The sequence below is a fragment of the Biomphalaria glabrata genome, chromosome 6, assembly GCF_947242115.1.
Source record: "Biomphalaria glabrata chromosome 6, xgBioGlab47.1, whole genome shotgun sequence".
NCBI lineage: Eukaryota > Metazoa > Mollusca > Gastropoda > Planorbidae > Biomphalaria > Biomphalaria glabrata.
The window spans coordinates 9,285,492-9,311,839 of record NC_074716.1 but is presented as its reverse complement, the minus strand read 5'-3'; the positions used below and the strand labels follow the sequence as shown (position 1 = coordinate 9,311,839).

Sequence of the window (26,348 nt, the reverse complement as noted above, 5' to 3'; positions counted from 1 at the left end):
TCTTTGTCTCTCTCTCTCTCTATGGTAGCATTGATTATATATTACCGGGGATCTCTGATATAGGTCGCCTCAGTACTAAGCAATTAATACAATGTTTATTAACTTTTAATTAATTAAAAATATAGCTTTTATATAGCGCTACTTTCATGATTATAGTATGCTCAGAGCGCTTTGGTCCAATCTCATTAGTGGGGGGAAGGGGGTATCTAGAAGAAGGTAGGCGCTCAGTAAACACAACTCTGCCCGAGTCGGGTGTCGAACCCCCTTCATAGGTAGCCAAGCCAAGCCAAGTTCTTAGCCTCTCGACCACGCTTCCCACATTAATATGTATGTTCTTTTGTTTGTTTTTAAAATATCTAAATGTAAACTATGATTCATATCAAATATATGATGAAAAGGAAACAAAACAATATATATGTTTTGAAAGAGCACACTTTAATTTTCCATAAAAATGACATGCAAATAGTTAAAAGACTCCATTACTAATTAAAATATTAAATTCAGTTTTAAAGAGCTTCAAGTGAACTTTAAGATTGGAAGATAATTTAATTTTGTATTGCATTATATCACCTTATTATTTGTTCTATTTTTTTAATTAAATGTTCTCTTAACAAATCTAGTAGCTCTTTAAGTAAAGGATTTAAATTTACTCTTCTATGACCAAAAGTAACTGTGATTTCATGTGGCTAGCACAACATCTAACCACCTTGGCTTTCTCCCAATAATGTCAGATACCTATTAGAGTTTTCAGGTTTCTGAGTCATTTTTAAAATTACTGCTCAAAATTTAAAGTTTATAGGGGTTTGAACTTATGGCGTGCCGAAAGCCAAGCGCTTTATCACATGACCACAATGCAATTCCACTGTTTTTGATACAAGTGTTTAAATAAACTTGAGGAGCATAACACTTCCTGGGTATCTAAACACAACACCACGGTCAGTGTTTCCTATTCTTTACTTTATACTTTCTATCATTCCTGTGATATCTGGTGACACATTCTCACTGGATTGCAGGTATCAATCATTTCTTCCACTCTTCAGTCTTTCTTCAAAGCCGTCAGCTGATCAAAATATAACGGGCGTGTGTCAGCCTACTGCGATGGATTATTTTTCAAATCGTATTAGAGAATTTCGCTGCCTTTCAATGCGGCGTGCCTTCTCTTTCTGCGATGTCTATCACCTGGTCACATTGTCCAACAACTTCTGCAGAAACGTGCATGACCCTCTGAGTCTCTTGTGCTCCTCGAGGACGTTGTCTCCTGGTTTCCATGAGCGAAGTCCCAGACCACACTGGAAACATCGGACACAGTCAGAGTATCCTGCGGACAAAACAAAGCCAAATATACACGTTTTACTTCAAGTGATTACTTAAGAATAATAGCATTGTGTGTGTGTGTGTGTGTGTAAATGTATTGCCTTAAGAAAAAACCTGCTTAAACCTAATTTATTGTATTTTTCATTTATTTTTTTAGCTTCTGTCTTGTATATCCATGACAAAATATTTGACATGTGAGCCGAAAGCAGTGTACTACCTTAAACAAGTTGGATATTTTAATTAAAACAAGAAGAAAAAGGCAAGGCACGGGGTACTTTTTAAACCAATTTTTATCACTGAGAAAGTCTATAGTATAAGTTACAGCTTTATCAAAGAGGTTTTTATAAAAATGTAAACAAGAACAAGAAAATGGTTAACAGGAATCAATCAACGGTTTTATTTTTTAGCAGAATTATGAATTATATTAGAACGATATAAATTCGACTAATATTAATTAAGAAACCGAACCTGCGTAGAAGAATCCAATGCTGGCGAGATATTCAGGTTGATGAATATGTTGATGAGACCAGTTTGAAAAGGTTTCTAAACGTTTCTCCCTGGTAACAAACGCTAGATAAGAAGGAGCTACAGGGCTCTGGCCAAGTGAATCTCTTGCGTGCTCATTACATGATGCTGTTTCATCTGTAGCATTCTTTGATGTATCTTGACTTGCACAATTTTTTACCGAATCCAGATCCCATTTTTCCAAAGCTGAAAAGGAGTTATAAAATTTCAAATACGAAAAATTAATGTCTTGCCATGCATGACTTCTGACACCGTGTAGAATATTTGTGTTACGCAAAAAACAAACTAGTGTTTAAGAGGGAAGACATATTAGAAACTCCATTTATTACGTAAACACAAGCGGTGTTGCACTGACGTGCTAGTGTGCAAATGTACATTTGTTACACAAGTAGTATAAAAGAAGTCAGCGAACTCGCCTGACTGGTTGATAGTCTGACCAATAACAGAAGTTCAGAACAACTGAAATGGCCCCTAAATACCTTTTTATAAGACAATAAGAATCTGAAAATCAATGTGCAGATCATTGCAGATAAAAGACAGGTTATCTAAATTATCAAACTGCATAATACGAATGATAAAATAAGATAATTTGATTGGTCCAAACAAATAGAAATTAAGTTTGACTACAGTCGTTTATCTCATCATTACTACTATAACTATAACAATGTAGACGCAAACACGAATAACATTCACATTCACAGGTTCTAAATGTACCAATATATAAACACACACACACACACGACCAGCGCTCAATAAATTAGGCTTCCTTGTACATCTAGGTAACAAGTGACCTTAATTTGAGATAATATTAAAGAAATAAGAATAGTGTTTTTTTTTAACTTTTCTTATTCTATCTTTATTATAATAAGGCTTGTCTTCGAGTCCGAATGAGGAATGCAGAATTTTCCTTGGCTACGCAGCCCCAGCTGCAGCCTACATAATTTGCCACAGCCAGCGCAGACATAATCATTTTCCGACGGTGTTCGATTTAGATTTTCTTCGTCTGTCCTCGGCAGCGGATTTTCTTTTGGCTTCAAGTGTCATCAAAATTCTCAGCTGATCGCACTTTCAGTCAGGCGTTTCAAGGTCACCGAGTAGTACAAATGTGTATCCCAAGGTCATGTATCTTTATAGCGACCTTGTCAAAGTGAATGCTTTTTACATTACGAATCAAAAGATTAAATAAAACAAAGTGGGTGTTATAAAACCTTCATAATATTAGAGTATTTTTAAAATACAAAATAACTCAAAAGTTTGTTTAATTTTGATATTATAAATAATACCGTCTTTTTTTTTTTCTTGTGGCCTCGGGTACCGAATAAAGGCCCTTATTGAAGGCTGACGCAGAAAACGGCACGAAAGCTGAAATAGGTGGCCGATGGACAACGGCTTGGTCAGCATAAGGTGCGGAAAAATATGCAGGTCGTAATAGTGTTCATGTAAACAATGCACTCATTCTTCACCTCGATCGTCGGAATTAACGACATAGCTATTAGCTATATGTATCAATAATACAATGACGTGTTTCTCACCTCCTGGTTTAGTCCTTCTAATTTATGGTTAAAACACACACACACACACACACACACACACAAATCAACAACAGCAGCACAATGCTTCACTACAGTTAGAATTATTTATTAAAAAAAACACTCTCAAGGGCTAGCTGTATTTTCCCATGTAAGTGAATGGCCAATAATTATAACACAAGGAGCGTCTGTTGTACACAATGTGGAATGTGTTTGAGTCAGAGTTATTCCCTTTGAATATTTGCGGTTGATAATCCTAAACCATTGACAGAGATGTCTTTGTACCAACCATTAACGTTGTTTGCAACGGAGGTGAGTCATATGAGAACTAGGTCGCTTATATAAAATGATGTTTGCATCAATTTTCTGGATCACCTTATGATATATATGATTTGTTTTATATAACAACAACGTGATGTGTGTGACTACAATGAAGCTTTTGTTTTTCAATACGATTCCTCCTTTGTGTAGCCAATTGATGTCTACACCGTCTCATTCTATGTACTTCTCATCTTTACATATAATTCTCTTCTTCCCTAATCAGGTCAGACGAGAAGTAAATGGGAAGATCACTCTCTTATTTCTGCGGATAGTCACCCCACGAAAAAAAAAAAAAAGCGGGGGGGGGGGGGGGGGGAGAACACGTTTTCACAGCTCGCTACGGATGGCTGCGCGCTGGACTGTCAAACCCTGCCCGCTCCCATCCCATGCGGGAGGTTTGGACTAGGAAGTAAACTATCGTCAACTCTGAAGGAACATCCGAAACATGTAAAACATTTTACAAACACTAAATAGCAGGGCCGAACTTAAGCATTGTGGGGCCCTATTCGAAACGGATTTCGCGGGGCCAAGTTAGGTAAGGGAAGCGGACGATAAGTCAAATTTAAGAGTTTGTATTAGAAAATAAATTCGTCTATGTATTTTATTCATTCTTTACTACGTACAGAATTACTTTACGAGCCTTGCGTGTAGCAAAGTCATACAGTATATCATAATAATTCTGTTTCCCACATAGATCCCGCTCAATAGCAAGAATTACCAAATGTTTCAATCTATCTTTGAGAATTGTTGACATCAAGTAATTCTTCATTATTTTGAGGCGCGAGAAGCTTCTTTCACCTGATTACACAATTACGGCTAATGCATAATGCCGTTTTTATTAATAGCGCGTAGGATTGACGTTTTCCTAATTGAATATAAAAAAAAAGCATAACTATGTGAGTAGCTGTAATTTCGAATGAGGTCCTGTTGTAAATAAAAAAAAGATATAACGGTTTAACCATACGTTTTACTGAAAATTAAGTCATTGTGATTACGTTGTTTTCATAAAGATATTCATAAATTTCAAATTTCTTAGAATATCATTAGAGTCGTTGTCGATATACTCGTTCAGCTTCCAATCCGTTACCGCCTTGAATCCAAGAAGAGTTTGAAAGCAAATAGGAGGAATTGTAACAAAAGTTAAAGGTTAGAAATGTTGTGGAGGGAGTGTGTGTTTCTATGGTGACGGTGGGTTGAGGTTAGCTAATGGTTGTGAATGATGCAACCTAGGTGGCATTGTCGTCACTTGGTCTAAGTTAGGGGAGTCGACCTCGGAACGTTGGACTTGAGACTGAAAGGTTGTGTTATAGCAGTGAGTGAGATATTCAAAAATAAACTTCTTTGATTTTACATTAACTTGATTTGTTTATATTAGAAATAAAGTGTTATTTAGTTTGTTTCACCGGCGGACAATGGTCATGCTTGCCCTGGATGTGACAAAATATGCCAAAATTATGTATTCCTCATTGATCTTCGAACTCGAAGACAAGATTTATTTTGTTTGTTCACAAATTCAAGTTAGTTGAAGTAATATTAGTTAAGATACATTACACCTAGAACGGTTTAGTTGTCTACCAGCAGTTTGGTGCTACAAGTCAACGACCAGTAACAAAAATTAGAAACACATTCATTTAGATAACACCTGATGGAATTTTGGAACTAAACTGCAAACCTTTCATTGCTGAACATCCTAGACCGTGTGTCTTGTGCTGACCAACGTGCATCCAGATGTCCAGATTAAAGTGACCGCTAGGTGACCTTTGAGTGAATGTGATGACAGGCGCCCCAGTGCTGCCCAGACAAGTGTCTGCTGTGTACATTAAAATCTTCCTTGAATTTTTCAAATCTTCTGCATTAACTGTCAAACAAAAGTTTTTTCTTGTGTTAATGCAACGTAAAACATTAAGCTAGAAGATGAAAGTCAAGTACTTTAATATCATATCTCAAAATTTGGTCGTTTTTTTTTTTCTTTTATTCCTATTCAATTAAATTTTTCGATCAAATGATCATTATTGCGTCATAGCCCTCCTGCAAAGGACAGAGTCGGGCAAGGTTCGAACTCCATATAACAGTAAAGACTATCTAAATGGCAGACTACGTGACCATCATTAGAGTATTAAGCGGGCCCTGGGCCTCTGATGTCTAGCCTTAGGATGTGTACTGATCAGAAGATAGGCTGCGTGTTGATGTACACATAGTATAATTACTATCGGCGTTCAGATCATATCACAACAAACTAAAGTCAATCAACAGGTGCTTGTAAGAATTGCATTTTGAACGGGAACAGTCTAGTCTCAGTCACAATAAGAACCGATGTTACCCTAATGAAAGCCTAGCCTCAGGCCTCAACTGTCTGTTTATTTATATCTAATCTACAGTCTCGTTTTGGATTAATGTCATGATCGTGCGTTCACTCGAAGTCACCTAAAGCGCGCCACTACAAAGCATTGGCTCACCGATGGGCGGGTGGGTGAGGTAACCGCCCCAGGAGCCGGTGTGTTTGGGACGCCGAAATGGGTATAAAAACACTAACTAAAACATAAAGTTTTGGCAACAATTTTCTAGCAAGGGCACTTTTGGCTATGGACCTGGTAGCGATGGACCCTTTGCGCCATGGTTGTAACGCTATTGATGCTAATGATACATTTTCAAGTAGATCAAGACAATGATAAACAAGGATGTTGACAATCTTGAAATGTCAAGGCCATGAGTTTCAATTGTCTTTTTTTATAAGAAAATTCAAGTATTCCGTCAGTTCGTATGACAAATTACCTGCCTTTGTTTGTTTGTAACAATTTAAAAAAAAAAAAGATTTATAATGAAGTGGTTCAAAAATATTGTATACAATTATGTATAGATTGGAAATATTTGTGACGTTTTAATTTTTCTAAATGTATCAACCATAGACATTTCTATTTTTTCTATTTTTAATATACCTGATTCAGTTCTTGACATTTTATGCAGTGTCAAGGTCCTGGTCTTGTCGTCTGCTACAAGTGTGTAATTGACTTGTACAAAGTCACCATGACTTAAGACTTTGTCTTTGCCGTGAGGATGGTGTATCAGAAAAACTTTTTTACTCAGGAAATCTTTTACGTAGTCTGGAATATTTCCAACAAGTTCTAGAATTTGACTTCTGATGTGATGTATTTTCTGGACAAAGGCTACATCCTTTGGACGGCACACTAGTATGGACTCGTTGTTGTTGGTCATGGGATGAATCGAGGCTACTTCAATTGTTATTGATTGACCACTCAAAAGTTCATCACAGCAGAAGTCAACTGTAATATTGCCAGGGTCTGGACTGCAAGTCACCAAACGTCTGCTTGTAATTATGTATACTTCATTGTCGGTGTCAGAAGTGGAGTTATCTCTACACATTCCACAAGAGATGTTGGTTCCGTTACATGCAGATAAAGCTACATTCTTATTTGTTGGATATTCACGAGTCTCTAGTAAAACAAAACCAGTTCCAGATTGATGATAACAACCAGACGTGTTACACATTTTGACATTTATTTTCACAGTCATCAGAGCAAGCAACTGTAAAAATTTAAGCACATAAAGATTTCTGGAAAGTCCTGGCAGATGATCCATTTTGAAATTGCTCACTGGAAAATAACCAAAGTGGCCAGGATTTTTACTGCATTCCATGTCATTTTGTTCTGTTTGTTGATTAAGTGTCGCTATCTCATAATCAACATCATTGGAATCATCTGTGAAAATAAAACATCAATTCCTAGGAAATTATTTAATTTTGGCCAAAATTTTGCCACTTCTAATAGTCTAAATAGACCTCGTTAACCTCAATCATAAAAGATAAACCTAATATTCTCTTATATAAATCGCAAGATTTGAAACGGTTAGCTTTATTTTTACTTTACTTTCAATTAGTAATTAAAATAATACGTACTTTGTTTTAGTATAAAATTCTATGTGTTAAGTGGTTATTTGATAAAAAAATATTATCTATTATCTATCTTACCGATATTGAAATGATATTAGGAGAAGGAGACGGGGTTTACTCTTCACCATGTAACCACCCATGCTAGAAAAGTTTAGCATTTTAAATAAATTATGGTTAAAAACTAATTAACGATATTGTACTAAAGATGGAGTCATTTTTTGTCTTTTCAAAAGAAACTTACCGTAGAGATAGATTTCGTCTGAAATAGTTGATATCTGAGAGCAAGATAACTCTGTATAATGTTTCTCGTTAGAATGTGAGAATCCATTGCATAAACTAGTCCGAGAAACGAGGGGATTGAATAATGACTTTGACTCGCCTTTATACAAGTTTAAGTTGTCACATATCTCCATTTTAACCTCATCTTTATCCGCAAAGTTACACACAGAGTTATGGAACTTGACGTCATTTGGGCTTGTTGTCTCCCCTTCGTTGACCATGTCCTTCATCGAAATTTTCTTTCCGCAACCTTGACATTGGACAAGTGAGCTTTCACCTGTGTAGCAGAAGCCAGCTTCCGATAACCTTAGAAATGAAAGCTGCTGGCTGTAGCCTGCAGGAGCTTCGCGAAATGACGCCACGCGATTCATAGTCTTAAAGAATGTAAATCTCTTCTGTTCACAATAAGTATATTTAAAAGACTCGGACAAAGAATTAAGCTCCAAAATTATGATATTCCTCTAGTATTGCCAAAGTCACCTGAAATAATATAAAAATAGAAAATATTATATTTATCTTATATTCAATGCAATATGTAATGCAGTAGTATTATTTATCTGTGTTTTTTTTTTTAGGAAATTGTTGTTCTAGTTTCTTGTACATTATGTATTTAAATCCATACCATAGACTTATACATATATTATACCTAGACTGTAAAATGGAAACAAATTCTTATCTGATAATAATCAAATCACAGACCTATATATATATATATATATATACAAATATATATATATATATATTGTCATGTACGTAGCTTTTTTTCAATCACAAAAGTATATATTGACACAAATCTATAAAATAAAGTCATTTCCTGTTGGTTTCCATTCAGAAAAATCCGAGATCGAAATAATTTCAAGTCTGTTTATTTTAATCATATTATTTACAATTAAATACATTGATTACCGAGATTTTTTCTAGATTAGACGTATAAGACAGTTGATGTTATAAAACAGTGGTTCTCATACTGAGGTTCGCGGAGCCCTCGGGTCTACAGAGAATAAAACATTAATACAATAATAATATCTTCTTAGTTCAAAGCCAGTGTAATATATCTATTACGAACTACTCTAGGACTATTGTTGACGCAGCTTGGCAAAACACCAATGATTAATAACAGTTCTGTGATAGAAATTTATTTTGCGCATGAATATCAAATAGAGTTAATTTTTTTTTTTTTTTTTTACAAACTAATCAATGTCGTTCTTTCAGTTTCTCTACTTTCTCACGCCATTCAAACAAGAAGGCCAAGTTTCGGTTTCCATATGACGACCCTGAGACTCCGCGACATTATCCTACTTCACTCTGGCTATTAAATGTGCACTTTTTGTGTTAAATCCTTAAAGAGTACAATGGTAATTAGTGTTTGTTGAATAGTTACTCTCACACCCATCTAACCTTTAGATTATGGATAAATGTTTGAAGCGTAAGCAGACGTCTGAAGAAGAGTAAGAGTGTAATGGAACTAGTGGCAATGAACTGAGACTTGATGCCTTAAGAAAGGCTGCGACACGTAAGTCAAAATGACGTCAATATGCTCGTGAATATATACAATACGGAGTTCTACCGTAGAAAGGCAAAAGCCACAGTGTGTGATAGGTTTCAAAGTGCTATCGAACAAAAGTTTAAATCCTGCTAAACTGAAGGACATCTTGTACCAAATCATAATGAATAAAAAGACAAACCTGCAGATTTCTTTAAATTTAAAATGGTAGTGTTTGCAAATCAGCATGATGATAGTGGATACAAAAACTCATAAGCTTCATATATTATTGCAGTACAAATAGCGCAAAGCAAAAAAAAAACTTTAATTACGTCAGCGGCTTTAAAAATCATTCGCTCTTGTACTTCAGTCTTATTACTCAACCCCCCCCCCCCCCCCAAAAAAAAACAAAAAACGCCATATCATTGATACTTATAACGTAATGGTATCAGATGACCTATAAGTGGATAATTGAACTTAGTCTAGAACTAAAGTAGTTATTGTCAGAATCAGATCATACTAGTAGTGTCTATTTGGTACGATTTATTCATACCAGGTTGATACAATAGAAAGATGAAGTATTTTGAGCAGGGTACACACGGGAAGAAAGAAGAGATCAACGTAAGAGGAAATGTGTATTGGAAATGTGTGAGGAAATATGTATCGGAAATGAGTATCGGAAATGTGTGAGGAAATGTGTATTGGAAATGTGTATTGGAAATGTGTGAGGAAATGTGTGAGGAAATGTGTATCGGAAATGTGTATTGGAAATGTGTATTGGAAATGTGTATTGGATAGTGTATTGGAAATGTGTATTGGAAATGTGTGAGGAAATGTGTATTGGAAATGTGTATTGGAAATGTGTATTGGAAATGTGTATTTGAAATTTGTGAGGAAATGTGTATCGGAAATGTGTATCGGAAATGTGTATTGGAAATGTGTATTGGAAATGTGTGAGGAAATGTGTATTGGAAATGTGTATTGGAAATGTGTATTGGAAATGTGTATTGGAAATGTGTATTGGAAATGTGTATTGGAAATGTGTGAGGAAATGTGTATTGGAAATGTGTGAGGAAATGTGTATTGGAAGTGTGTATTGGAAATATGTGAGGAAATGTGTATTGAAAATGTGTATTGGAAATGTGTGAGGAAATGTGTATTGGAAATGTGTATCGGAAATGTGTATTGGAAATGTGTATTGGAAATGTGTATTGGAAATGTGTGAGGAAATGTGTATTGGAAATGTGTATTGGAAATGTGTATTGGAAATGTGTATTGGAAATTTGTGAGGAAATGTGTGAGGAAATGTGTATCGGAAATGTGTATTGGAAATGTGTATTGGAAATGTGTGAGGAAATGTGTGAGCAAATGTGTGAGGAAATGTATATTGGAAATGTGTATTGGAAATGTGTATTGGAAATGTGTGAGGAAATGTGTATTGGAAATGTGTATTGGAAATGTGTATTGGAAATGTGTGAGGAAATGTGTATTGGAAATGTGTATTGGAAATGTGTATTGGAAATGTGTATTGGAAATGTGTATTGGAAATGTGTGAGGAAATGTGTATTGGAAATGTGTGAGGAAATGTGTATTGGAAGTGTGTATTGGAAATATGTGAGGAAATGTGTATTGAAAATGTGTATTGGAAATGTGTGAGGAAATGTGTATCGGAAATGTGTATCGGAAATGTGTATTGGAAATGTGTATTGGCAATGTGTGAGGAAATGTTCACACGAAACAATGTTGTGAACTACACAGCTCAACTTTTTAAAATGTCATTTTGTTATTGATTGCACTGGCTTGTCATTTGGAAAATGCACAATTACATCCAAGTGTTGTCCATTTGTTTAAAAATAAGTTCTTTGGTGTGACCCTTTCGTAAATTATTATTACGTAGCATAATGCAGCAGTTGCATTTTTTATTTTTTTTTTAGTTTTCTGAACCCATCTCCAAATCTGGGTCATGGTTAATTGTCGACGAGTTCCTGGAACAAACATGGTTTCTTTGAACAGAAGCAGGCAAGTTGTCAAAGGAGCGAGGTTGATTATTAAAACTTTTTTGAACGAACGGAGAAAGTCAGTTGTAGTTGAAAGCTTGAACAGAGAAAGTTAGCTTGTTTAATTGTATTGTACAGTGTGTATATTTCATTAACATGATTCCTAGTTCCAGTATTACAGCTTTGTATTTATCGTTGAAGGATCTTTATTGTTTAAAGTAATAGTTTACATTTGAAGATCAGGCACAACGATATTGTTTGAGTGTTTAGTCATTGTTTAAAATAGAAATCTTCACTTAATTATAATATCAGAAATAGTCTGTCACAGTTAGCTTTGTAATAAAAATGTACACAATCTAATAGGGCCGCTTTCATCAATAGGTGATGACGTCATTTGTGCTATTTTAATTTGTGCACTTTTTTTCTCTCTCCTTGTCGCTTTGTCGTAATTATTCATATGACGTCAAATTTTTCTTCTTGGTCGTGTGGTGCATTCCCGCCATATCGCTCGACAGTAGAGCAAGCTGCATCTTTTGAGTTCCTGAACCATCCAAGTGCGTATGTTACTGGACAGCCTTAGCGTTGGCCTTGGTATATATTCTTGAAGGACTATTTGACCCCTGTTTAAGGTTTTCAAGTTACAGGTTCTGGATGTTAAGTTCCAGATTCCAGGTTTCTATATTCAGTCTTGATGTTACATTTTGATGTTGTGATGTTTTGGTGCTACTCTGAACTTTGGTTAGCTTCATCGTTGGTGAACATTTGTCTTGGCTAGAAGATAGTTGTGTTATCATGAACATTTGTCTTGGCTAGAAGATAGTTGTGTTATCATGAACATTCGTCTTCACTAGAAGATAGTTGTGTTATCATGAACATTTGTATATGAAGTGAACTGAACCTATTACGGAGTCTTTGTCTTGAAATAAAATATTGTTCAGGACCCCCATATTACAAGGTAGTTATTTTATTTGAAATAATAATTCATTTGTTAATGAAACTATATTATGATTTAGTAATTTCTCACATTGTGCTATATGTACTTGTATTCATTTATCATTACCATTTGTCATTTCATTGTATAAATCTCATTGGATTAAATTTGTAGTTTAATTATAAATCATCATACACATCATTTATTAATGTATGTACAACTGGGTGTGTATGATGTGTTTGTTAGGCTGAACCTTGGGACTGTTATATTCATTAAGTAATAAGAAATTATAAATTAATTATTATATACACACACATTGCAATCCAATTTACATTTTTAATACCTAGACAATTTAATAATTATTAATTAAATAAATCTTAAGGCCTAACAGATTTTATGGGGGCTCATAGTATCATCAAGACATCTTCACATCTAGCACTCACATAGAAATAATCTTTACAATTATATAGTAATAGATTTCTGAGGGTAAACTTGATCTAATTTTTTAAAAATCAATATTTTCTGTCTCTTTCTAATACGGAGTTAAAATTGGAAATTTCCTTAAATAGGTTTACCTGAAATACTGATTATTACCGACAAAACCTTTATTGCGCAATCAATATTTAATCGTCATTGGTGTGGTTGAGGCGGAGAGCATTATTGAAAGTTTATTCTTTTAATAAAAACACGCCCCTCCCCCCCCCCTCTTTTTTTTTGTTAGTTTCAGTAGAAGAATATATCTGGGGTTTTGTTAGTTTGTTTTCTATGTTTACAAAAATAAATATTCTAAACACATTTTGATCTTTGGTTTTAGTTTAAAAAATTTGAGAATATAATTTAAGTACTAAAAATTTAGGATTATGACTTAACAACTGTTTTATAATAATCATTATTGTATTTTATCATTTCCCTACACTAATAATATTTTTTAAAAGAAGCGATAATAACAATTTAAAAAAAAAAATCACACTTTCCTTAATAATACATGATTCGTAGCAATGACATCACTGATCATCTAAAATGTGTGCCGTGTGGGTGACATTGTGCGGCCATAGCTAATGCCCATGCTTTCATCTTGTTAGCGCTAAGAGACGAACTATAGTGGTTCTATGACGGGCCGGCCTTAATAATTCCGTGGTCCCATGCGAATTGGATTGCGCGGGGCACAGTTAGTGTAAGGGATATGGGTAATAAGTGAACATTAACACTGGGCATACTTAACGTGCACAGAGAGAACAACTGACCTATTTAGGCGGCGTTATCACAGGCATGGGAGATGCATGTCACGATGTTGCATGTCGAACAAAGGAAAGCAGGAGTCGTCTTTTTAAAACTAGGCAAAGAAATCGATCAGCCTGACGTCCTGTTATGGAGTGTGTGTGTGTGTGTGTTTCCATGGTGACGGTGGGAAGAAGTTAACGATTGAGTTTGAATGATGCAAGAAAGATGACAGTGTCGTCAGACGACTTCTTCAGAGCGTGAGACTAAAAAGAATTCTTATTGTACTTGTAGGGAGTTAAATTTTGTTAAAAAATACTATTTTACATTAGTTACTAAAGTCTGCTTTATTTGTTGGAGGCTATGACTCATCTCTGTTGATAGAGCTTGCCTTCCTATGAGCCGTACGTAGCCGGACGACCCAAGTGTACTATCATAAATATTCACGGGATTTGTCAATCTATCCACAAACTCAAAAAATTATCCTTTCAAAGTTGTGATTCCGAGGCAATTCTAAATAAACAGATCCTAAGTATTGACACACGAATCTTAAACTTTTATTGTAATTAATCATATGACCTTGAGATAGTGTAATTTAAAAATTGTATTTTGCTTGGCCTCTTAATGATGTGATATTGCTACGAAGTCAGTGTGATTATCGTGGTCGCTGAATAGATTTTAATGTATCCACTTGTAAGACAATCGAGGATGAGGTTATATCATGGGTTCAACCCCCCCCCCGAAATGAAATCCCCCCGGGGGGGGGGGGAGACGGACTTTAGTGACTGAATTTTTGCTATGATTTTGTTTATTTTCGGTGAGATTTTAATACTAAACTATCACTTGCCCCAGCGAAGCCAATGGGGTTTTCATTTTAAAACCCCCTAACAGGGGGTTTTGAGTTTAAAACCCCTACCAGGTGTTTCTGCAGTTAAATCCCCCTCTTCTAAAAAACAAAACAAAAAAAAATGCAAACGACTATCCCCAAATTCCAATAGCACAGTTAAGGAAGATTTTGATTTTAAAACCCCCTCCAAAATTTACGATAAACCCCTTCTTCAATATGAAAAAAAAAAGCAAATTATGCACTCAAAATGTTATGAGCGTAGCTAAATGGGTTTTGACTCAGTTTTAAGTTTAAACTCTCCTCCAGTGGAGTTTGAAGCTAAAAAATACATCTTCAATAAAAAAAAAGCAATTTACACACTCTAAAATCTATGAGCGTAGCCAAAGGGGGTTTTGAGTTTAAATCCCCCGCCAGCGGGATTTAAAGCTAAAAAAATGCATCTAAAATGTAAAAAAAGCAAATTACGTACTCAAAATGCTATGAGCGTTGCCAAAAGGGGTTGTGAGTTTAAATCTTCCTTCAGAAGGGTTTGATGCTAAAAAAATACCTATTCAATATAAAAAAAAGCAAATTACACACTAAAATTATTTGAGTGTAGCCAAGCCAATGGGGGGTTTTGAGTTTAAACTCCTCTCCTCCAGATGGTTTTGAGTTTAAAATTCCCCTACAGAGCGTTTTGAGGTGGAAAACCTCTATCTTCAATATTATTCTAAAGCAAACTACAGTTACCAAATTCCATGATCGTAGTTACATTAGGTTTTGAATAATAAAAAAAAAAACAAAGTCCTGAGATTTTTTAGTTTAAAACCCCCAACAGATGATTTTGACGATAAAACTTCCCTTTTTGATATAAAATCTAAAGCAAACTACAGTCACCTAATTCCAAGAGCGTATTCAAGAGAGGTTACACATTTCTACCATTAATAAAGTGCAGTGAATAGTGATCTGCCGAAATTGAAAAATACTAAATGTGTCTCAACAAAGATGGCAAGAAATATTTTAGAAGTCAGTTATAGAGATCGGGTGTAAATCAAGGAAATCCTATGCCGAAGTGTGAGTCGACCCCTTAGTAAAATTGTGACAAAGCGTCGTATGAGGTTTGCGGGACATGTTCTCCGACAAAATGAATTACGCATAATAAGAGTTGCGATGACATCCTAGTACAACTTGGCGCCACACATTCATGGAGGTCCTCGGAGCAGGTGGGAAGAGGCTTCAGATATTACAAGTGACAGATTTTTGTGGAAACAGCTTGACGGCTAATGCGCCGAACGGTGCGGGAGGGTCTAAATCAGTAAGAATAGCACACTAGGTTTTTGATATAAGACTTTTTAATAGCAGGAAAATGCACTGTAGATACCTCAGAATATATATTTTGTTGGCATTCAATACCAGAAATAGTGCTCTTAGCGGCGGGGCTCTGCCCCGCGCTGGGGGGAGCTCCTAGCGCTCCCCCAGACCCCCTTGCAAGCAATGGCTGGGAGTCAACAATTTTTCCACTAACAACAGGAAGAACCTTTTCTATGGCACAATAAACGTGTTCCGAAAGAATGAAGGGTCAGAATGTAATAAAGATTATGTACACACACATACATACATACGAATATTTTTTTTCGCGGGGGGGAGAACAAATCCCCCCCTAAACCCCCCCCCCCCGAAAAAAAATCCTGGCTACGCCCATGGGTTATATATAAGTGTAAAGTGCTGATGAAACTGAGTCAGGGAAAAAGACTTTTTAAAATCATAAAGAAATGTGTTAGTTGTAGTTTTTAAAGTGAGTTGTATGTTGTTCGATTTGTTCAAGATCTTCTTGTTATTGCATTGTGTTTCAACAGATATGTACATCATTGAAGTTGAAAGATGTGTATATATTGTCATAAAAAGTGAAGTTCAATTTTGTTGAAAAAAAGTTCATGTTTTGTTTAAACTCTGTATTGAAAAAGTAATACGCCTACATTGTTTCCATTGGACCAGCTGGAGCTGCAACTCAACTCAACGATTATTTGCATCAACAGATATGAAATGTTGCAAAATGAGAAAACATTTTAAAAAAATATAATAAAAAAGTTACTCTAAAAAATATTATATGCGTCTAAATGATTCTTATTCTTGATAACTTCACAACAATTCAACAATTTTTTGTCTTGCCACAAAGCAAAAGTTCTACAAAGGCAGTCAAAATTACACTACATGTGCCACCATCTCAGTTTTAGGAGCTGTCCAAACAAACACCCCAAGGGCCCCACTGTCCACGCTTGATTTTCTTCAAACTAGACGACACAAACCAATAACTTCTGCAGCAGGGGGGGGGGGTGAAGTAGAAAAAAGAAAAGCTTTATGGAAATACAAAAAGACTCCTTTGAATGATGTAAGAAATGATTTTTGATTACATTTAAAAAAAACTCTATACATTTTTAACATTCATTTTTCTTGTTTAATTTTTTCATTACGTGAACTAAAAAAAATTATAATTAAATTCTCTCTTAGCACGTAGTAAGAATGTGTGACAGCCCATGATATATATCAAATAATAAACCAACAACAACAAAGAATTGTACATTGTACATCCAAAAGTATATTAAGTCAACTAGAAGAATTATTTGATGTGCATAAGTTTAACAATAATTGACAAATTTAAAGCTGCAGTATTTCTGTTAAATATATTTCACGTAAGATAGAGACACGTAGATATCTAACATCCGTCATAACAAAATACTTACCGTGAGAGCATATGTACGAAAATATCACCCACTAGTCAGTATACATTTTTTAAATAAACTAACAAAGCCAAACATATGGACTTAAAAAAAGAAAGACTCGAGGTCGAGGTCAAGAGAGAGAGAGAGAGAGAGAGATGGTAGAACAGGCGCTGGTGGAACATCACATTTGTGTGCGCTAGTTTTATAACTGGGTCAGAAAACCCCTCGTCTTTTTTTTTTTTTTTGTTAGACTTGACCTCATTCAACAAACGTAAACAAACCACATTTAGCCACGTGATAATATTGACAAAACAATGGAAAAAAAAAACGTATCACGTGACAGCCTTTATGGATTGAGTAATTTGTATAGAAGAGATAGAGATAGAGAACTATTTCAAGACCCTGTGATGAAAATCTTCAGCACCTATAGAGTGACAGCTACAAAACAATATCCACCGAGTGTGTCAATGAGAAATATGTTCTTGTTGGATCTTGTTGGTTAACTCCAAGCAACTCGTGATGATCTTCAAGCGACAAACAGTTTGAAAACACAAACACAACTTTTAAACTTGGACTAACCAAAAAAAAAAAGTCTTCGTTTAATTTTAGTTTTGCCATTTTTTAAATATTATTTTAGTATGAAGCTTATATAATATATATGAAGCTTCATTTTAGTTTGAAGCTAGGAGGCGCGGTGGCTGAGCGGTAAATCGCTTGACTTCCGAACCGGGGACCGAATCCTGATGTGAAGACTGGGATTTTTAATTTCGGGATCTTCGGGCGTCTCTGAGACCACCCAGCTCTAATGGGTACCTGACATTAGTTAGGGAAAAGTAAAGGCGGTTGGTCGTTGTGCTGGCCACACATGACACCCTCGTTAACCGTAGGCCACAGAAAACAGATGACCTTTACATTACATCATCTGCCCTATAGACCACAAGGTCTGAAAGGGGAACTTTACTTTACTTTACTTTATGAAGCTTGGATATAAAAAAATAAAATATAAAAATGTTTAACAGGTTGTTTCAGCACAATTCTAACTAGATTCTTTCGACATCTACATAACACATTCATTGGAAATAGTGGCGTTTAATTCAATATGGACAATCTTTTGTTTTAATTCTTCTCAGATTATACTGTTTCATTCACTTTTCAAAAATATCAACAACAATATCACAATACCTTAGTTTTTTTTCAATCCCAGACATACTTTAATACTAATTTCAAGATGAATTCATCAAATACAGTCCGTTATATCACAATCCTTTAGGAATCAGGCTTTTGAGTTTGAATTAAAAGTAATTTAGTTCTGATCTAAGTGAACTCACTCTAATGCACAGCAGAAAGCACCTATTGATCTGAATATATTATTGGGCCATGGAACGTTGCTATCATAATATTACCAATGACATATTAAAATATTAATAATTATTGCGTCATAGCCAACGAGTCCTAATGAGTCTATTGGTTAATTTATTCAGTTACTATTTAAGTCTTAAATACTTTATAAAGGGGCAAGAGACATTTAGATATTTCACTTTCGCTTTACTTATCTTATACCTTAACCCAAACCTAATCCACGATGTCATCGTTGATTTGACCCTATTAAACGAAATAGATTTTTTTCACTTATAAACTTTAATTTTTTATTGTGTAAAAAGATCATACAAAGTATAACATTTTCTAATAACAATCAAAAAGTTATTTAAGTTTAATCAGAACAGGATAGTGAAATACAAATGAGTAAAATGAAAATTACTATCGGAATGAGGAAAATAATTACGGAGAGAAAGAGTTAATAATTATTTTTAGTATTAAAATAACTTTAGAAAGTCCCAGTCCCCTTTCAGTCCTTGTGATGTATCGGGCAGATGGTGTTAAGGTCATCTGTGGACGGCGAAAACAAAATCTAAATATTCTAAATTGACCGCCGGCGGACAATGGTTATGCCTGCGCTAGTGTGGCAAACTATGTTGGTCGCAGGTGGGGCTGCGTAGCCACGGAAATAGTGCATTCTTCATTAATTTTCGGACTCGAAGACAAGCCTTATTATTACTATTATTATTATTATAATTCGAGTAAATAATATAAAGGAGCTCCTATGTATGTAGGTCATGATAATAAAGCAATTTAAGTTTCAATTAAATGTAAAAGTAAAATTATTGTGGTGGCGTGGTGATTGAGTGGTTAAGCGCTTGGCTTCTGAACCAAGGATCCTGGGTTCGAATCTCGGTGACAACGTAGATTTTGAAATTACGTGATTTTTTTAGGGCGCCCCTGAGTCCACCCAACCCTAACTTTAGTTGGGAAAAGTAAAGGCGGTTGGTCGTTTTACTGTCTACATGACAATAATGCTAGCAAACCGTTGGTTAAAGAAACAGATGACCTTAACATCATTTGCCCTATAGATAGCAAGGTCTGAAAGGAGGAATATACTTTTTATTGTAAGTTTTAAACTTTCAATTAAACAAATACTGTCAAGATTGTATTACATTTTAGCAAATCTTTTTTTTTTAATTTGGATTAAAGTCTGCATCTTCATTCACCCCTAGGCTAGGTCTCACCTAGGTGTCAGCATAATATAGTTTTTGTGAAATGGATTACTTAAGTAGATCGTAATAATTAAAAAAAAAAATAATTGTGAAGGACATCGTAGTGGGGCCATCTTGTGATCATGTTTCAACTCAACCAAACCAATAACAATTCGTATGCGACTGGACACTCCATCTATAGCCTGTGCGCCTTGGTTTGGTCTCTTTATAGATTCACACTAACAAACATTCCAAATCTCTATAAGAAATATAATCTTAGGTTGCTTGTTAATCGCTTAGCGTGAAGAAAATTATGAAGCCTTCTAGTAACACAGTATACGGATGTAGGTTATTACATTAATTCGAACATATGTTGCATTAGTATAACACTGTCTTTAAAAGATCTTTATCTGAAATCACGGTGCACATATGGCTTATTTTATACGAGAATATTATAAATATTTTATAATTTATTACGAGCCTTAGTAAAATCCTTGCGGCCCTTTCGAAGGTCCTACCGGCCCAATAGGGTACCGGCCTACCAGACATTTGCCCGGATGTCCATATAGCCAGTCTCTCCTTTAAGCAGTCATACAGTATTTAATAAATCAATTACGTATTACTTTTATTCCATCATTTTAAAGTGGCCATTGATGCCTTGAACGGAAAATGAAATATCAGTTGTAAATAGGAGTTGACTTATCGTTGTCATTAGATACTGTGAATAAGTTAATACACTGTAAAGTAATATTGTTTTAAAGTACTGAGTTATTATTCAAAGTAATATATTCAATATATATATATATTACTCGCACCAAGCAAGAGAATCATCACTATACAAAAAGATAATATATATATTGATATTACAGTATAGTAAAGTCAGGTAAGGATGTTTCCGACAATAATGAATCTAGCGTTTTCGAGGGTATGTGAATTCTGTGCGCATGCGCAAAATAAGAAATTGTTGACGTCTGCTTCTCTCTTGTCTGCTATCTGTGCGAAGTATCATTAGGTTTATAAACCCAGAAAATACTTAGATTAAATAATAATAAAATCAACGAGATCCATGGATCCAAGCCTTTACGGCTTCATTTTTAACTCTTTCTCTCCGTAATTATTGTCTACGTTCCAATGGAATTCTTCATTCTGCTCAGTAGTGTTTCACTCCCCCTTTTTTTTTATTACGCTTCAATAACGATTTCATTTGTAATCATAAAATGTTTCATTTGGTATCGAATGCAAGAGGAATTCAGGCTCTTTATAGTTAGGACAAAGTCAAGTTTTATCAAATCAAACATTTGTTTCATTTAATGAGTTCATGTCAACGATGTTGTCGTCAATTAGGAGAGAAAGAGTTAAATGTTGGACCAGAATAGCGCCGGGGGTCACAATGTCAGGTCGGATGTAAACTATGGGACAAAAAGATGTAGAGATATCATTCCCCCCCCCCCCCCCCCATTTTTCGGACCTGCTCTGATTGCCTAAGTGCCGAGAAAGATTTAGATCGAGACCTACTTTCGTTTTCAAACAATGAGGAAGGAAAGTACGCGAGAGACATTGTTTTATGAAAATTTCCGTTACCAATCTAATTTTTATTAATTTTTAAATAATTGTCATGGTCAGAAATGTAAAAAACGGAGCATATCATCCAAATAGGGCAAACTGGACCACATTTTTTCTTACGTGAGACGTTATGGCCATGGTTTGACCAAATGATAAAAAAAAATAATTATAAAAATAATGTATTTTCTCTAGTGCTCTATAACAAATTTAATGTAGTATTAAGGATCAATGATAAATAATAATAATAATAATAATCGCAATGTTTTAAATCTTATCTTATTAATTAGAGACGTTAATTGTTTTATTGATAAATAAGTGTGCATATTTAGAAGTTAATCCCAGAATGGAAAGTTGGAGAAATAACGTGTACAAATACTTTACCAGACAGACAGTGCCACAGTGAGCTAATATAAGCTTTGTAAAGAGCTATGTACCGACTCGTAATTTTGATAACTTTTTAAAACCAATCTAATTTAGAACCACATATAACATTGCTCTGTTGTTGTTGTTGTTGTTGTTTTTTATCTATCTTTGAATTTAATTTTAAGAACATAATACACGTCTTTACTGTTCTTTCTTCGTTGTTGTTATAAAGCTTATATCAACTCACACTGACTGTCTGTCTGTCTGTCTGGTAAAAACTAACAGATTAAGCTGAAAATTTGCATGTAATTGATTCAATGTCACATGTGTACATGTTCAACCTGTTGTCACCCAGTTCTGACGTGGCTAATGAGTCATGGCCATTATAGAACGTGTTGTGTACATGAGTGTGCTTGTGTGTGTGTGTGTCTCTGTGGAAAACATGTAGAATGAAGGAGAGAGAGAAAGACTGAAAGACAAAGAGAGAGAGAGAGAGAGAGAGAGAGAGACTGAAAGACAAAGAGAGAGAGAGAGAGAGAGAGAGAGAGAGACTGAAAGACAAAGAGAGAGAGAGAGAGAGACTGAAAGACAAAGAGAGAGAGAGAGAGACTGAAAGACAAAGAGAGAGAGAAAGAGAGAGAGAGAGAGACTGAAAGACTGAAAGACAAAGAGAGAGAGAGAGAGACTGAAAGACAAAGAGAGAGAGAGAGAGACTGAAAGACAAAGAGAGAGAGAGAGAGAGAGAGAGAGACTGAAAGACAAAGAGAGAGAGAGAGACTGAAAGACAAAGAGAGAGAGAGAGACTGAAAGACAAAGAGAGAGGGACTGAAAGACAGAGAGAGAGACAGAGAGGGGGGGGGGGCAAAGAGAGAGAGAGGGGGGACAAAGAGAGAGAGAGGGGGGGACAAAGAGAGAGAGAGGGGGGGACAAAGAGAGAGAGAGAGAGACAATAAGATCCAAACAGAAGGAGGGAACACTTATAAAAACATAATAAGTTCCAGCTTAACAAGTTATCACATTTGTCTAATATTCATCACTACATTACACCAAATATGAGATCCTAATTTAAAAAAAAAACAATTAAGCTGACATATCCATTTGAACTTTAATAATGTATAAAACAAATAAATTCAAGTTCACAAAAATATTTAAAATTATTTTCTTTCCGTTGTGCTTTGAGAAATAGATCTAAATAGATAAAATAGTTCAAAACAATCATCACATTAATCATTCACATACGTGCATCAGAATACGTCTAAATAAATGGATGAGACAGAGATACATTCACGTTTAAAATATGAGAAGCTCATCATGTTTTGCCATTTAAATTTTCAAGGCAAAATCCGCACTAAATTTGTCGAATTCAATGAAACTGAAACGCTGCAGCTTCAGCAGTACCTGCGGGCAGAAGCTTCAAAGCTTTTCAAGATTTTACATTTTCCATGGTCAGAGTGCGATATTGAAAATTTACACGAATAATCATTAAACCTTAAGCCAGTGATTCTGAAACTTTGACCAGAGCCGCACCCCTATCTAAAAAATGCAAATTCATTAGTGCCCCTCATAGCCCATTGGGGAGAGCGCTGTAGTCTACTATAGTGAGTTCTAGGAAGATTAATGAAACGAGAAAGGCAAGAAACTTAAAGACATATAATTGTAACACGATTTCTGTTGTTTTTTACCGGCCCCCGAAAGGGGAAAAGACGTTACTAGTTCTATGTGAAATGTCTGTCCGTCCGTCCCATTTAGATCTCGTAAACTAGAACAGATATTGAAAATTTGACATTATAATATTTTAGACCATTCAAAGTTCTGATGCAACGGCTACTTTTTTCTTTTCTGAAAGCGAAAAATCTATTTTATAAATCACTTATGCAAGCAGTTTTTTCATAAAAATACACCACTTTTACAACTATTAACTATTAAACACTCAAACACTTGTGGCTCTTTATTAGAAGAGACGCCAGTTTTCCATATTTTTAGCACATTTATTCAAATGGTTGTAGATTTTTTGTCAAAAATTTATATTTTTATATTTGTATTTTAAAGTTATGTAAGTTCTGTTATACTAAGTACTATATTTACACACAAATAAATGTTTACAAAAAAAAATGTTTTTAATATCCATTATAATTTAGACATAATTTTAAAAAAAAATAGTAATCTTATAGATTCATTTAAATCTATTTAACGTCATTTGCCTGACCAAACAAATAATAAAAAGTTAAAAAAAATTACAATATAATAAGACGTCCTGTGTTAAGAGTATGATCTTATGGCAATTAAGAAATGTATTTCAAATTCTATAAGTTAAAAAAAAATATGCCTACAGCTGTTTAGTTGTCTACCAGCAGTGTGGTGTTATAAGTCAACGACCGTCAACAGCAAGTGGAACGGGCAGATATTCAAGTGTTTTCTAGCTATCAGGCCGCAGTCTATAACGTGAGGTCATTTTACATTGACCTCCTCAAATCTCCGCTCCCCATAGCCCAGCAATAAAGTTTGGCAATGCACAAAACGCTCTTCCTGCGGAACCCATGAGCCTATGGACTTCCTACACTGAAAACTGCAAGCGTGTACTTTTGCTGGCACATGTCGTAATATTAAGAGCTCAGTTAAAACATTTTAAAAAGAAAGAGGGCTGGGCGGGGTGATATTAAGTGTAAAAGAAAGTCGAGTTATATGATGTACACATTCAATGACTATTTTCTTAACTGTCATAAGATCATATTCTTAACACAGGACTTCTTATTGTATTCTATCTTTATTTTATTTTTTGGTCAGGCAAATGACGTTAAATAGATTTAAAGAATTAGAAGTGAAATTCATTTCGAGAAAAGAAAATAAGGATGGGGCTCTGAAGTTGAAATATTATTTGTTTCAATTTAAATGTTTAGACAGTGATAATAATGTTGGTTTTAACTGATCAATTCTCAAACATCAATCTCAGAATACAGTACACAATTAAAAGACAACCTTACATCCATATATTAGTCTTTCAGCTCGGAGCGCTTCCAATGGGTTAAAAATCGCTGCTAAAAAATTAAAACTATGAGACGCATTACAGTATCGCTTCCAATGACAATCTTTACTTTTAATACCTGTCCTCATATTGAACAGTTTCACTTTTTTAATGAACCTAAACCTTCAGTACTTAGTAGTATGTCTGTTAGAGCTGGTCAAATGCATTGTATTGTATTTGATAATGAACTGATGCTCTTGTATCAAAATAAAATCAAAGCATTTTGTGGAATCTAGAAAGAGGGTTAAAAAGATGTTTTTATAACATTACAACAAAGGATTTTATAATAAATTTTCTCTGCATCCAAATATACGAGACAGAACATCGTATGAGATTCGCGGATTTAGATTCTCAGACAAGACAAAACAATTTTACCAAAAGTCCAGCCATAATACCGAAGCCGCAAGGAGGAGAGAGACACGGAAGTAGGCCGTACCAGTCTAGCATGACGTCGCATCTTCTTAGAATATCTGAAATCTGTAGGCACTAGCTGGGAAGAGGACGCTGGTGGCGGTGCGGATCTTTTGTGGTAAGAACTTGTCGTCATGCCGCACTATGCGCCGAATGGCGCGGGAGGATGTAAGTGCAAGTAATTAAGTAAATTAGTAAGAAAACACTTCAGCAAGTTAACTTTGAAGACAGAAAGCTTAAATGAGTTTCATATCCTGGGACTCCCGCTCAACTGCTAGCGCACTATTTGAAGACCAAATCGGCGAAAATAAGACTCATAATCATACAACACCGCATATAATATTTACAAAATCTCAGAAGCGGCGAGAATAATACTCGAGAGCATATATTATAACACCCAACTTATACGTTTTAGAAGAGAAGTTTATGCTGGCATAATATAGCCTCCTTCAGTCGAGAAGTGGCTATGGATCATCTCGTGGAAATTAGATGAATGCCTGGGCATTAGCTATGGTCGGAATCTTAACTTTTTGTTTTACTGTATTAAAGAATTAGAAAATCTCAAAGGATAGAAAATAGATCATTCTCTTTATGGCCCAACCATGCTTTACACCAACGAAACGTCATGGAAAGATAACTCATTTATTTCTGCAAGTCGGACTAGAGTTGCCGCACGTAACTTTCAGGGTGACATAGAGCGAGGCTCAGAAAAAAAAGAGGTGGGGAGGGGGGGTATATGCTACGACGCGGGTCGGCTTGTAATTATAAAAGTTACTATACGTCAATGGATATATCCTACGTGTGGTCAGGCGAAAATAGTACCTTGACTTCACGATCATCAGCTGGTGTTTATTTACATTGAAACACTTGTGATTCAGCCGCATGACAAATCTTGATATTGAGATTAATGAGAAAAAAAATGGATAGAAGTTTGCATAATTAACAAAGGAAATTCTGTAACTTATAAGAATCCAGACTTCTACAGTACAGTTCTATCAAATTGTACACTTTATAACTTGTACAAGTAGCCTACAATTTTACGATATTTAGTTCTCGCAAACATAAAATTAACTATTTCAAACCGAGTCGCAAATAGTAAATACTACTGCGATATTTTATGTTGTAGAAATGTGATTAGGCCTAATACTTTAACATTTGTTTCCTTTGTTAAGAATGTAAAGCTTACAGACGATCATAATTATATATAGACATACTCACATAAACTGACATAGTCTACATACAGTCACCAATGGGATGTTATACTTCTAGCGACATTGTCATAAAGTATGAAATGAAATTAAACATTTGCGCTTAGTTAAAGCTAAATAATAAAATGGAAAAGTTCAAGGAGTCGTTAGTGTGTGTGTGTGTAGCTTGATACTAAACGGGTGACAATAAAAGACCTGAC

At 35.1% G+C, this 26,348-nt stretch overlaps 1 protein-coding gene across 6 annotated transcripts; it reads right to left on the bottom strand.

The window, feature by feature from the left end:
* Positions 1 to 416: 416 nt before the first annotated feature.
* LOC106064250 (uncharacterized) lies at positions 417 to 26,290 on the bottom strand. 6 transcript variants are annotated; one of them, XM_056032395.1, is made up of 7 exons: positions 17,072 to 17,191; positions 14,821 to 14,898; positions 7,838 to 8,355; positions 6,626 to 7,405; positions 5,362 to 5,547; positions 1,783 to 2,025; positions 417 to 1,318 (listed from the first exon to the last, which is right to left on the bottom strand). In XM_056032395.1, exons 3-7 carry the CDS (start codon positions 8,244 to 8,246, stop codon positions 1,176 to 1,178), a joined length of 1,761 nt encoding a protein of 586 aa, XP_055888370.1. In that variant the 5' UTR covers positions 8,247 to 8,355; positions 14,821 to 14,898; positions 17,072 to 17,191; the 3' UTR covers positions 417 to 1,175. The 6 variants fall into 6 exon arrangements, with proteins under 6 accessions (XP_055888370.1, XP_055888372.1, XP_055888374.1 ...); XM_056032397.1 differs by lacking the exons at positions 14,821 to 14,898; positions 17,072 to 17,191 and adding an exon at positions 26,159 to 26,290; XM_056032399.1 differs by lacking the exons at positions 14,821 to 14,898; positions 17,072 to 17,191 and adding an exon at positions 18,233 to 18,372.
* Positions 26,291 to 26,348: the final 58 nt, after the last annotated feature.

Excerpts from the sequence above, each read along its gene's own strand:
- LOC106064250 (XM_056032397.1), bottom strand. The coding sequence starts at position 8,246 with ATGAATCGCGTGGCGTCATTTCGCGAAGCTCCTGCAGGCTACAGCCAG. Across the intron at positions 5,548-6,625 it reads AATGTCAAGAACTGAATCAG|TTAATGCAGAAGATTTGAAA; the intron begins GTATATTAAAAA and ends TTTGTTTGACAG. Across the intron at positions 2,026-5,361 it reads AGGATGTTCAGCAATGAAAG|CTTTGGAAAAATGGGATCTG; the intron begins GTTTGCAGTTTA and ends ACTCCTTTTCAG.